Raw genomic sequence first — 14,268 nt, 5'->3', positions numbered from 1 at the left:
GGAGTCCATCGGAGTCCACGAATCGAAGGGTGCCATCGCAACCATTCCACCAGGGGCTCTAAGGAGAGTGCAAAGAGGAGAGGGGATAGCGGACAACCCTGACGCGTGCCCCTGCCCAATTCAAAGGGAGCCGACACTCTACCGTTTACCACTACCTGAGCCAACGGTCTACAATACAGCAATTTCACCCAACCAATGAATCCCGGGCCAAACCCAAACTTTTCCAGCGTTGCCCAAATATACGGCCACTCCAGCGTATCAAAAGCCATAGTTGCGTCCAAGGACGCCAAAATGGCCGGCTCACGTATAAAGGGAACCCTCGGGAGCCCCCCATGCAAACACCGCAGATTAAGTGCAGTATTACGATGGGGGATGAAGCCGGACTGATCCTGATGTATCAGATCACAGACCACACTAGCCAATCGAGTAGCCAACACCTTGGCGAGGATTTTGGGTTCCGCATTCAGAAGCGATATGGGCCTGTAGGACGTGACTTGATCCCGCGGCTTCCCCTCTTTATGAATAACCACGATGGTGGCAAGACGTTGGTCCAGCGGGAGGGAACCCGCTGCACGGGCCGCGATAAACATGTCGCGAAGATAAGGCGCTAACGTGTCCGGACGCAGCTTATACAATTCGATGGGGAGGCCATTAGGACCCATGGCCTTGCCGGAGGCAACTGAACGTATGGCTAGGGCGATCTCCTCAGACGTCGGGGGCGCATCCATCAACAATTTATCATCGTCCGAAAGGGACGGCAACACAATGTCTCTGAGCATGACGCGGGAATCCTCCTCCGAGCGATCGGAGACCGGAGAGTACACCCCGCGGAAATACTCCGCGAAACAGTCGACAATTTCTACGGGATCAGTAACACACACACCATCCACTCTCTGAACCTGCGGCACCACACGACTCGCTCTCTCCTTTTTGTCCAGCCACGCGATTAGCTTCACAGCCTTGTCACCCATATCATACAGACGCCCCTGTTGAACCCTACTCATACTCTTGGCAGCTTCAGTGACCAGAGCCTTGTAATCCGCTTGTTTGAGGCCAAGAACATGCAATTTGTCTTCCGTAACACCACCATCCAATTCACCCTCCAGCTCAGAGATCTCAGACTCAATACGAACCACCTCCTCCCGCTCGCTCCTCTTGGAGTTAGAGATGAGGGATAGGGCCTCTCCTCGGAGTACCGTTTTGAAAGCCTCCCACAGGGAAACAGCAGATGACACCGAGCCCACATTGTCTTTAAAGTATTGCTCAAGAGATTTAATCAGATCTGCACGAATAGTGGGATTACGCAGGTACCAGGAGTTGATCGGGACCACCCTCCCCTCCGCACCCAGGACAATATCAAAGTGTAACAAAAGGGGGGAGTGATCCGAAATTACCCGGGCAAGATGTCGCACCTCCCCGATCCTCCCCGCCTGGGCCGATGGCATTAGAACATAATCAAGTCTCGAAAGGCTACCATGGGCCCCCGAGTGGAAAGTGTACTGTGTCTGTGCAGGATGTTTTAGCCGCCGACAATCCACTAAACCCAGGGTGTCCAAAAGGCCAGCTAACCAGGTTTGGGCCCGGGGGAGGTCCCGCGGAGGGTAACGATCCTCGGCTCCGGAAACCACTGCATTAAAATCCCCTCCCACCACTAGTACCCCCTCCGGCAGCCCAAGGAGAAGGCGCCCCAGGTCCGCAAAAGTAGTCGTCTGCAAACCCGGCGGGACATATACAGATACCAACACAATCACTTTGCCCTCCCATCTGCCCACCAGTGCCGTGTAGCGCCCCCTGTCATCATGGACCACCTCATCAACCTCCAATGGAAGAGAGGTTCTAACCAGTATGCCTACACCCCTTGAGCCAGAAGTGAAGCCCGAGTGAGCCAAGAGGCGAAAGCCCCGCCTATTCATGGCACGGAAAGAATTACCAATGAGGTGTGTTTCCTGCAAGAACACAATGTCGGAGAGATCCGTTTTAAGAACTGCAGGACCACCCCACGCTTTATCCTGTCCCCCAGTCCATTGACATTCCAAGAAAGAAGTCTCAGTCCCCTACCCCCCATCACAGCCAGCACCAATCAGCCCCCTCCCGGAGGGCACATGGATCATAGGACGACAATACTCCTGCCTTGTGGTACAAACAAACAAAACCCAACCCCAACCCAACATATGAAGTAAAACTCCCCCCTCCCTGCACCCCTGCGTGAGCCCAAACAGCCCCCCCAACTTGCAGTGTGCCTGTCGCCCTTGCATAAACTAAACTACAAAAAAGACCCCCTGGAGGAGGAAAGAGAACCCCCCTTAGACTCACCACTACCTCCAAGCAGGGGGAGAAAAAGGAACATAGTCAAGTAAACCCTGAGCCCAACAAAAAATTGGCACCCTCAAAGGTTAGTGCCAATGTCAACACACTAGGCCCGGTCCAGTGGGCACTCGCCACTCGCGGCCCTTGTCCCCTCTCGATCATGTGTCCTCGGCAAAGTGTCTAGCCAGTCCCCTACCGTCTCCGGACGGTCAAAGAAATGAGAGCGGCCCTCGAACTCCACCCGCAGCTTGGCCGGGAAAAGCATGGCGTACTTTATGTTCATCTGTCGTAGCCGCCGTTTGACGCCCATGAATCCCAGTCTCTGCTTCTGGACCGCCTGTGTAAAATCAGGATAGAAATTCACCTCGGCATTCTCTAGCTTAAGCGGCCCTTGCACTCTAGAAGCCTGCAGGATCGCATCTCTGTCCCGAAAGTTGAAGATACGTGCAATGAGAGGCCGCGGGGGAGCTCCGACCTTCGGCCTGCCACCAGGAACCCTGTGGGCCCTCTCCACCGCGAAGAAGTTGCTCAGTCCCCTAGGCTTCAGTCGGTTGGAGATCAAATCCTCCACATAAAGATCCGCAGCCGAATCTTCCAACCCCTCAGGCACTCCGATAATGCGAACATTATTCCTCCGGGCCCTACTCTCGGAGTCCTCCAGTCGCCTATCAGTGAGAGTACTGGCCTGCCGGAGCCGACGCATCTCCGCTTGGAGAGCAGCCACATCAATCGTCAGGCTCGACGCTGTAAGGGCCAAAGAGTCAACCCTCTCATTTGTTTTCGAGAGATCGGCCCTGATGAGGTTGACATCAATCAGGACCGCATCGAGTTTTTGCGACAAGGTGTCGAGCTGTTGGCCCACCGTGGCCTTCACCTCCGCTATGGCGCCCATGATATCCTGCAGGGTCAGGTCCAATGGCAAATCCGGGGCATCCGCGGGCCGCTCCGGAGACTTATGCGACCCGCCAGGAGACCCCCTCGGCAAGGTGTAGCGGTCCATGACGTTAGCCTGGGTAGAGGCCCCGCGTCGGGTCGACTTGGCCTTCAGCCTCTCTCCATCTTGCTTCGTCGTCATCCCACTGCAGTTTGTGTCCCACGAGTCCAGAAGCGGCAGGCGAACAGTCAATACCGAAGACCCCAGCGGCCGCCCCAGAAAGATAGACCGGGTCCCGGCAAAATAGGCAGTGTCCCCAGCAGGCCAACCACCACACCTCGCGGAAGCGCCGAGACCTCGCAAACGATGATGGCGAGTTGGCTCAAAAGCGAAAGTGAAAGTGTGGGGTGCGCGCCCCTCCAGGTCCGTCGTGCCGTTGTTGTTCACTTTGCCACTGGATCGCCCCTCAACTCGAGTCCGGGGTCAGAAGTGAAGCGGGCCGCAAACTTCAAGCGATGCCCATCGCGGTTCCCAGGGTCCAATTCGAAAATGGAAAACAGGCACCACCTCAGCTCAGTGTCACCAATAAAGTCCCCTCAACCAAATCAGGAGAAAGACAGGATAGATGTTGGAGGTCGCGGAGGTCCTCGGGAGCCTCGCACCTACGCGGCCATCTTGGTTGCGCGCTAGGCTCCTCCTCCCATCATCATTCTTTAGCTCACTCCACCACCCCAGTTCAGACATGGCCATATGCAAATCAGTCTGACCCTGTGCCTCATGGGAACAGTCCAGCCCGAACTGCCAAGCCATGTCTTCCCTGGACCGGAAACAAGCATCCTGGGACCTGTTTCTGGCTAATCAGCCGTCATCAGCCAGGCTAGCTTGAATCCAGTGGCAAAGTTAGCAAGGGACCCACATATGGGCATACCCTGCCAACTTAGGGCGAACAAAGCAAAACCAAAGGGGATGATGGACGGAGTGTTGAACATTGCAAGCACTCAACCCCAGTCAACTGATCTGGGTTTAATCCATCATCATTCTTTAGCTCACTCCGCCACCCCAGTTCACACATGGCCATATGCAAATCAGCCTGAACGTGTGCCTCATGAGAACAGTCCAGCCCGAACTGCCAAGCCATGTCTTCCCTGGACCGGAAACAAGCATCCTGGGAACACTTTCTGGCTAATCAGCCGTCATCAGCCAGGCTAGCTTGAATCCAGTGGCAAAGTGAGCAAGAAACCCACGTCTGGGCATACCCTGCCAACTTAGGGCGAACAAAGCAAACACAATAATTGGTAGCCAACTTGCACATCGGAAATCAAATCCATATACACTACTCTCAAAACCATACTATAGAAATAGAGTACTGAAATTGGAAGCCCCAACCTCATAAAGAAGTTCAGTCTAACAATAATTATGCACACTAAAAGCTCTGCTGTGGTTACACAGAACAAGAGCAAATGTATCTGGTGTTCTGAAAATAATCTATGACTTTCTTTATAAGGCATTTAGAATTCATACACGGTTTCTGTACAAGGAACATTAAGACACAATGCGAGATTCGGACAAATTTATTTAATTTGGTTATTGTATTAGAGATTCAAAATCAATAGATATAATTAACATTTTAAGAAGCTCAGTCAAGAGTCTTATAGCTCGTATAATAAAATCACACATTTAGTCAAAGTAAATCTATCGCTAGATAAAATAACCCATAAGCGGATGGTATTGGAATAAGAGATTCTTATCACCTACAAAGGCAGGAGGATGGTTCACAAAAGCTCTCTTAGAATGGGTGAAGGGATCAAGTTCCTCCAGCAGAGACGCTTGGTGTTGTAGATTGTATCTGTTTCATTTTTTTAGTTACACATCTTTATATGTAGTATTACGCAGTAGCTCATAACATCTAGATCCTGAGGAAGGCTAGACACTTTTTAGGCCATGATAGCTGAAACATGTAGACCGACACCCCTACTGGACACTTGCAGTTATTATGTTAAACCTGCATAAGCACTGTTTTTAATCCTGACATCAAGAGATATCTTATAACATTTGCTTTCTTGGTAGTTAGTTTTAGTTTACACTTCACTTCCCCCCCCCCCTTTTTTTTTTGCACTGCGCTCATCACTCACATAATAAATGTAGCTCTACATCTTGTGGATTTTAGTAAATCCTAATAAGTAACAAATTTTAAAACATCCTGTGGTCCTCTCTGAGGACAATGAGGGAGTTGTAGCCCTCTGCTGTAATAGGAGTTACAGCTGGGAGGAGATCCCAGATGATGAAGCATGTCACTTCGGTGAGTGATGGGATTCCGTCCTTAAATTAGGACTTACCTGTGTAGGTTGAGCCCTCTTTTACTTGTGGTGTAAATACCATAGGGCTTTTTGTAGCTCTCCAGACCCACGGATAACATGGTTTTGCACATGTGATATGGGGATAATATCCACGCTAGTCTTTAAAAATTCCCTTGGACCCTCCCATCCTGTTCTGTATCTTTTTTTACCATTCCACTTGGTCAGCATGGATGTAATGCTGTATCTACATGATTTCATTCACATACACAGATCTCATTAGTAGTGATGCATCACTTCAGTTACGTCTCTGGAAGGAAACGGCTCATTAGTTTTATGGCCTGCACAAGTAATAGGTCCACATTTGCCCTCTACTAGGAGCCAAATACCCTGTAGTAGCGCTTGACTCTCTCAGAATAGCAGAGCAATCCAAGTTTACTTAAGGGAGGTGGTGTGGGCTAATAATCATCATTCGTTGGCATGCAATAATAACACTCAATAAACAATTGTCTAGTTTGTGCTTTTTTCTTTAGAAAAGTAAAAGTACATTTATTACACCCACACTACTTAATAGTATGCAGTAATTTACAAATATACATAAGGCTGATGAACATACCCTTTGAAGACATAGCGTAATCACCTCTGACCCCTTAAGGGTCATATAAACACATTGCCTAAGCCTTCAAGTTTAACAAACTACATGTCAAAAGTATCATCATTTTAGGAGTAAATGCAGCAATCAATAATAACCATGCGTAAATGAGCTTATTAATGTCAATAAAGCATAAGCATTTTGACCAGCAATCACCATCACCATTCGTAATTCACTGAAGCATTTAAAAGTGACCACTGTCAATATTATTAGTTCAATAAAGCATTTAAAAAGGTTCCTCACATGTGTCTGTGTGCTTTTTATAGAATTTCCAGTTGAAAATGCAATCATAAAAACAGCTACTATAGGTCATCACATTTTTAGCACACAGTGTATAACCATGGATTTAGCCCCTAGAGGGCGCTATACAACATATCTTCTTTTGGATGCCTTCAGTCCACAGTAACTACAGTCATACACTTCACCCCTAGAGGGCATTGCACTTCTAGCTGTAAAGTACATGCTCCAGCCTGGGGAGTACATGAAAATTAAAGAGAATTCCCAGTTTAGTCCCTCCTTTTTGGACTCTGCAGACAGAGTTAGAACTATTTGTAAAACTTCCCCGGGGTGCTGCAAGGCTTCTGCAGCCCCCCCCATTCTTTCCTGACACTGGCGGTGCCCCTGCCATCTTGGAGGACACCACATCACTGAATCTTTGTTGGGCAAACAAAGCCCCGCAGGGCATTATGAGGCGTTCCCTCTGGGGGCGTACATATTGATGAGCGGCTTTCCCGTTGGTCCATGGAGAGCAACTGCCATTTTTCTACTCTTTTTGTTTTCTGCCGCACAGCCCTTTTCTCTGTCCTTGTCTTGGGCTGCCAGGTCCCACCCGGGCACCCCAAACACTGTGCTGTGGTCAGGGCAGCCTTGGGAGCCCACCCTGTACTGACCCCACCGGCTGCCTGTGCAGTCCACACTGCCTCGTGCGGCTGCGGTAGCCGATGGTCTCTTATTCTCAGCTTGATCCTGCCAGCAGGCAGGTGCACACAGTGGGGGCTGTCTGCTCCCCAGACATGGAAACAGCGGCAGGCCCGCCACTTCTTGGGAGGACGCGGCAGCGCTCTCACAACACTGTTTCCTCCCATGGGCCCAGAGTTGGAAGTCCCAGGCCCCCGGGGACGCAACAGTGCTCCCAACCATTCTATTGTGCTGGGGGCCTGGAATTTGGGGTCCTGTGTCCCTTGAGAAAATCCCGGCCCTCTTTGCTCTGGGGAGGAGGACCCGCACATGTCCCCTCCCAGGGTCAAACATCGCAAATGCTCCTTGTGGTGAGCCCCAGGCCCTGGCACACCCCAGGGGCATTTTTTGAGGCTGCAGCAGTGCTCCACGTGCTCCATGATCGCGCTGGGGTCAAAGGTCAAAATCCTTCTCCAGTTTATATCTAGGGCCCCATTGGGAATTTTGCAGGCTTTTGGGCTCATTTTGCTCCAGGTGCCAAGCTGTAGCCACCTGGAGCACTTTCCTTAAACCTCCTGGCACCTAAGGTGGCAACATTTGTAGGGGCTGGTTTTGCTGGTTCTCAGCAGCAGCCTTTGTCCTTTGTTTTCTCTGGGGCTTCTCTCCTTGTTGGTGCAGAAGCCCAGTCTTTCCACCAACAAGCCATTAGTGGTCTAAGGGGAACAGCTTACCTGGTCCTGGGGAGAGCCTCACGAGTCCTGGGGGCAAATGTAGTTAGAATCATTAGTCCAAATGGATATCAAGGGGTTCCTCCTTCCAGTTGTGCATGACTGCTGCTTCCAGTCCCAGTGCCCAGCAGAAAAAAACAACCAAGAGAGAGCTCTCCCCCTTGAACAAGACCTTTTAAGTAGGGGCAGAAGGTTCTGGAAGTGAAGCACCTCTAGCCTATTCTGGGGAGTCATATCACCTCTTTGCTCCGTCCCAACCCTCCAGTACAGCCTGCTGAGACATTCAAAATGGCATCACCCAGGAGTCACAAGCCATTTCTGCTCTGGCGGGCTCAGCTCCACCCCTCGCTAACATCATTGCCAGGGCCTTTCCCAATAAATCTCCAAAGAAAACACCCTCCTGTATTGGCTTCAGAGGCCTGGGCTCTGTCCTTTGTTCAGTGGGCTTGGGCTGGTGTGTCCCCGGTATAGGGGGGACAGCTGTTTGATTGTTGCAGATATTTCATTCCCACCCCTTTCTTCCTCAAGAGTTGAGTCAAGCATTGTTAATTGCCTGCGTTCCTGCGGCTGAAGAGAAATGTAATTAAGTTGGCACAGCAGGGTGACAAAAGGCCTGGGCACTGAATCTGAGCTGAGCCAGAGAAATATGACAATCCTGGATGACCTATAATCTGTAAAGATATCTTTTCGGAAGTTGCAGAATTGATCTTCTCATGCAGGTTATACCCCAATTTGATATGTCACTGGTCTCTGTATGCCAAAGGGAAGTGAAACTGCTCTCTAGGGCAGTCTTCCCCAAAGGTGTATAATGGAGTGTCACTGCAGACAAGACCGTAAACCACACTAACTTTGTCTATAAGTGTAAACTAACATTATAAAGGCCCACCTCAGGTCAATTTCCACTCCTGCAGAGTCCTCTCTGCACCACGCAACCTGTGTGCAGTTACTGGGCTGCGCACAACAGGAGTCTCCCATGCACAAACCTCACACATGTTCATGTGTAACCAGCCAAGTGTCTCTTATTCTTGCTGCATCACAGCAGACTTAAATTAAAAGGGAGACACTGGTGGTAAAAACGTACCGTCCATTTACCAAGAGTTTACTGTGGGTGAGTCACCGGTTGGGAGTCTCACCCACAGTAAAAAGGCCAAAAAACAGGTGATCAAAAAGTGAAAAATCCAGGCAAATTTAATGGGTAGAATCCATATCCTTACAGTGTCCATCAGGCTTTTCAATTGGTTGGTCCACAGAACCTCTTTAAGCGTTCTTCTTGGTCTTCCTGGACATCATGGTGCATCAGTGTTACTTGATTTAGTACTCACTATGATCTGAACAACCCTCCAGGTAGCCTTGCGTCACCTCAATTACACTCTCATTGGTCAAGACAAAGCTTGTGGAAGTCTCTCATGCACCTTTTCTTAATCCTGTTATCACCTAATTCAAAATTCCCTCAGTCTGCATGACTTAATTGTAGCCTCAATTGGCCCCATTTGGCATTACTTTGGTCTGTGATGATATCATGGCCACCCACGATGAAAGAACTTATGACAGAGTTTCATAATCTTAATGCTACTCATATCCCATGATATTATGTTGCACTCCACCACAACCGGCCACACTCCATGCTCTGCAAGCACCCTGCTTCCATCTACTGTATGGTTAAAAACATCATATTTCACCCCATTTTCCCTTCATGTTTGTTTCCAATTTGTGTGTGTGATTATATTTTGTTTAGGTCTTTAAAGTTTCTTCAATAAAACATAAAAAATATTTTGTACACTATGTATTATTTGACTCATTCATGTGGGGAGGAAGCAGAACACTGTCTTTGTGGTGACTGGCGAGCACCCACTTCTTCCTGGTGAGTTTACCACTCACTTCCCACAGACAGCTAGAAACACAAAGAAGCTGTGGCACAGGAAGGTAATGGAGAAGGTTATTTGCAACACACAACTGAAAACCACGGAATCCACTACTTAGTGAAGCACATAGTTATTTGCACTAGGACAATGTGATGAATCGTGTTTTTTTTTACTATAGTAGACTACAATATGGCATTAAATCCATTCTCCTTCTGAGCTCTCATGGAGTCCCTGCCTGGATTTCCTGGCTATAGGGTATCTTGAGCTTGGCATGTTAGGTCGTGGGAAGGAATCAAGTGCCCACAGCCCATACAGGTGCATCCTTACCACTGAGATATAGCACATCACAACCATCTTTCTCACACTGAACCCACAAGCTACCACACAACACTCAAGTAACCCAATCAATCTCATCAACGTTTTACTTATCATTACCCTTATCACCCATACTGAATAGACCTGCTGACTCACAATCATCAATGAGAACTCAGTAGCCTTCCACATGGCCAACTTTATTAATTCCAATAATCTTGAGGCTATCATATTTACAAAATTCCTTTGCATACCACTAATGTGCAGACCCCACAGGACTATTGACTAAAGTTTCCAGCATGTCAACAGAGCAAACTGACCAGACTGAGGCATCACAGTCATCCACCAGACATCATGGACCATGCTCACATCGACATCTGCTTGGCCTATACAACCACTATCCACTAAGAAAACAACAAAGACACTAGCAGATTGTTCAGGAATTTCCCTGAAGGTGCCCTTTCTAAGGACATAACAGCCGTAGCAACCTGAGTGAACCTCAGCCCCAATGTCAAATTCTCTTACAAGACCTCAACTGCACATTACAATTGGTATCAGAGACTCGTGCCTCACTGAAAACTCCACCATTGAAAGACAAACCATTTCCACTGTGGTACATCAAGAAATACATTGATGGCAAACATGCATCAGAGAACCTCAATAGAAAGCGAGAACCACATGGATGCCAGATAACATCTATGAGGAAATGGCTTGTTGCAGGTTCGCCCACACCTTTTTGCCCTTATTTTCTGACTATTAGGTACTCATGTAATGACTCTGGGCCCTGCAGTCCAGGCCTTAGTGCATGTGTCCTAACCACTGAAAGTATATGTTTAATTGGCTTAATCCTAACTGGCATAAGTTAACTTAATTATAAGTCGCTAGCATATGGTACCAGTGATACCCAGGGCCTGCAAGTTAACTGTCCCTCATAGACTGCAGTAAGGAATGTTCCACATGGAGCATGACATAGAAAAGCATGTCTCCCAGTTTGCCACTGCAGACTGGTAGAGCAGTTTTACACTGCTAGCTCAACCTTGCCATTTAAACTAAAACCTCTAAACTTACTTTTTATGGCCTGGCTTGACAGCACAGCTGTCTCCAGACAATTACATGAGGAACAGTAGAGCAGGGCTTAGGCTCCTCCCACATGTTTTGAGTCAGGAGTAAATGTTTTGGGCAGAAGATGTGTGCTTCCACAAAAAAGTGATTTCTCTCCACACATCTATAATCATTTCATGAGCACAAGACAGGAGTGACTCCAAGAGTTAGTTGGCTGACTCCCTGTTACAGCCACAGGTCCAAAAAGCTGAGAAGTCTGTCTTTCGAGAATTTACTAGTCAGGATCACCTGCCTGCTGCTGGATGTGGAGGTACAGCCAGGAAGACCGGGTCCCAACCCTCAAAAGTTGCCTCCAAGTCAACTGGACCCAGAAGAGTCATTGGAGTGTTGCAAGTGAAAGGGAACCACTGGTTTGGCTGTAACCAGAGACGAATGAGAACAGGAATTGATTTTCAATAATTACTGGGCCTATTGCCCAGGGGATTAAATTGCATAGACCCGCCCCTGTGAAATAAGTGTTGGTGCTGAGCACCGGAAACCACAGGCACAAATTAAGCACTGACTGTTTCCAATTTACTTCTCACACTCGGAGCATTTGCACTTCCTCTGCACCAAACTCATAGAAAATTCTTAGCAAGTAAACTACCCCTCTTTACTCAACACAAATCACAATCATGGCTAATGTAGGAATCCTCATCACGAAGCAAGTGCCAAATTAATATTAAGTGCACAACCCCTCTCTTCTCAACCTTATTCACCATCATTCCAGCAGCACTACCGACTCATCACTGCACACATATCACACCACACCAGTGCACTACCTCAACTTAAGTAGGACTTATCTTACAAACAGCAAGTCCCTCTTTGTCAAATATGACACACAAAACATGAGCTATCCTATATCACAACTAGTTTTAAAAATGTACACAACAAATATTCATGATTTAGTATCCCCAAGTGGCAAGTTGGCACAATACAAAACAGTGTTAATTACCTATTAATCACTTATCCCAGACCTATTAGCTCTGTTAGGGTATTGTATTGTACATACACTGTTAATCTATTGTATTTTTCATTAGTTGTAAAAGCAGTTAGTGGCTTCCAACACAATGAAAAGTTGATTCTTTGATAAGCACTTTGATTGGTAAAAGCAAATAAAAAATATAGTTCAAACGAGAAATGTTGTCATAATATATGTAAAATGACATCACTATCAGCAAAGGTTTGATCTGAACTTTTACTGTGTGATAGGTGCCTTGGACCCAGACTTTAAATCAAGATTAGAGTAGTACAGAACATTACGTGCTCAAAAACAACCAAAATCAAGAGGTTTTGTACATACCAACAGGAGAATTATGAAAGAAGGAGGGAGCCCCACTGGCCATCAAATCAGCTATTTGTCGGAGGGCCCAGATATTAGACGAGTTGTTTCCCTTTTTCATTTGCTCCTGGATGAGGCATTCCAGCTCCTCTCTAAAGGACTAGAAATAAAAATATTACTTCAATAAATATATTGATGACTTAAGGATAGCCTAACAATGCAATCAAGATTGTAAGTATGTATATGGTATTTCTGTAGCCATAAATGTAATCAAAAGGTAGTGGAGTGCTGTACATGGTCAAAGACAGGCATAACATCAACAAGTAAGACAAGAGAAAGCTGGCTTGTGGATGATTAATGCATTATAATGTAGTGTGCTTTAACAAGCTGAGTCTTCAACTCTTTCCTAAATTGGAGCAGCGTGAGGAAGGTAATTATGGATAAGAGGATGTTGTTGCAGATCTTGGGTGCATTAATGGAAAAGGCTTGCTGTCTTGTTTTTTCTTTTTACACTTCTTAGTCTGTGATCTGATGGTGTCTTGGCTACAGATGTGCTGAGATCAACCAGAGATGTGCAGCTTGTCTGCAAGATAAGAGGGGTGCTGGTTGTGAGGGCTGTACAGGATATTGGTGAATCATATGAAATTTGTGTAATCACAAACAATGTGACATGGTGGACCACACACTGTACAGGTAATTTAATTAGAGGATATTTTGCAGTATTATCAGAGAGAGCTAGAAGGGAAGTACTACATTTGTTTACATAAAAAGGGAGTCTTTGATGATCCTGGTTGATAACGCTAATGAACTATGTGGGAAAAATCTTTGAAAAATTGTTTGTGCTTTACTTTAAGAACTGTATTACTTTGAATAATATTTTTAGCAGGGTACAAATCGGTTATGCAACAAATGACTTTTGTCAAAATGTGAGTGTAATAATAAATTATATACTATCACATGGTAAGACTGAAAATAATAGAAGATGTATATTTGCTTCATAGATCTCACCTAAGCCTTCAATTTTGTCTACAGGTAGTTCCTAAAAAAAAGCTACACACAAGTAAGCTAAATCCTAAAATGGTGAATCTAGTAGCACAGCTGCACATTGATGCCTTGACATGTACTCGGCTTACAGAAGAGGGAAATGCTCTACAGTGTACCTATTTTGAAGGGTTTGTTGCAGAGTTATTTGAAGGCCCCTTTTTTAATTTAGTACATTGATTATTGCCCGAGATTCCACCAGAGATGGTCTAACCTATTGCCAGCACGCTTCGCACTGCACAGATGCTAAATCCTGCATGAAGCCAATAAAGGCGAGTCCCAGAGTAAGACCGCAGCATGTGTCTGTTTTTCACGGAGTACACTGTCTTCACGCCTCCGCTGATAAGATAGCTTTTGCTGTCAACAAGGTATGCAGTGAATCTCTTCTCCCTAAGAATCTCTAGACTGCAAGTTGCTCCGCCTTCCCTGCTCTCTTTGTGTAGCGCATGGAAGTAGGCATTAGGGTGTTAGGCTTTAAATAACATTTTAAAGCATGATCGAAATGTTCATTTTATTGTAATGCCTTCTTGCTGTTGTCATAATATACTGTGTAGTTGTTTTAGATGTACTGAGAAAGAGGTTGTTCTTGTAGTATTAAATACTTTTAACTTAAAAGTGTTTATTCTTCTTAGTACAGTGTCTGTGATACTGTAAAAAATGAAATAAGGTTTTGTGCAGTTACCACTGTGTCCCTGATCTCTTCGTAGGATTGTTAGTAACCCAAAAGAAACGCCTCTTTCTCAATTACACATTGAATAGTATTTTGCAGGGCTACAATAACCTGTCTTTCACATTCATTGCTGGTGCACTGAACCAAGTTCACTGGTGTCATTGATGGGTGGGAAAGCACGCCATGTGGATTTATGCTCAAGTTGTAACTTACCCAACAGTTGACGCCCAACATTGTTCTTTGCATCA

General features: G+C 46.6%; 1 protein-coding gene across 2 annotated transcripts in view; it reads right to left on the bottom strand.

The window, feature by feature from the left end:
- ADD2 (adducin 2) overlaps nt 1-14,268 on the bottom strand; it is a 349,565-nt gene that overhangs the window by 238,057 nt on the left and 97,240 nt on the right. For both annotated transcript variants that reach the window (XM_085633439.1, XM_085633440.1), the window contains exon 3: nt 12,331-12,469. In XM_085633439.1, coding sequence (XP_085489565.1) covers nt 12,331-12,469 — 139 coding nt within the window. The remainder of the gene's footprint in view (nt 1-12,330; nt 12,470-14,268) is intronic.

The sequence above is a fragment of the Triturus cristatus genome, chromosome 11 (assembly GCF_964204655.1).
Source record: "Triturus cristatus chromosome 11, aTriCri1.1, whole genome shotgun sequence".
In the NCBI taxonomy this organism is placed as follows: domain Eukaryota; kingdom Metazoa; phylum Chordata; class Amphibia; order Caudata; family Salamandridae; genus Triturus; species Triturus cristatus.
This window is presented reverse-complemented; position numbering and strand designations above follow the sequence as displayed.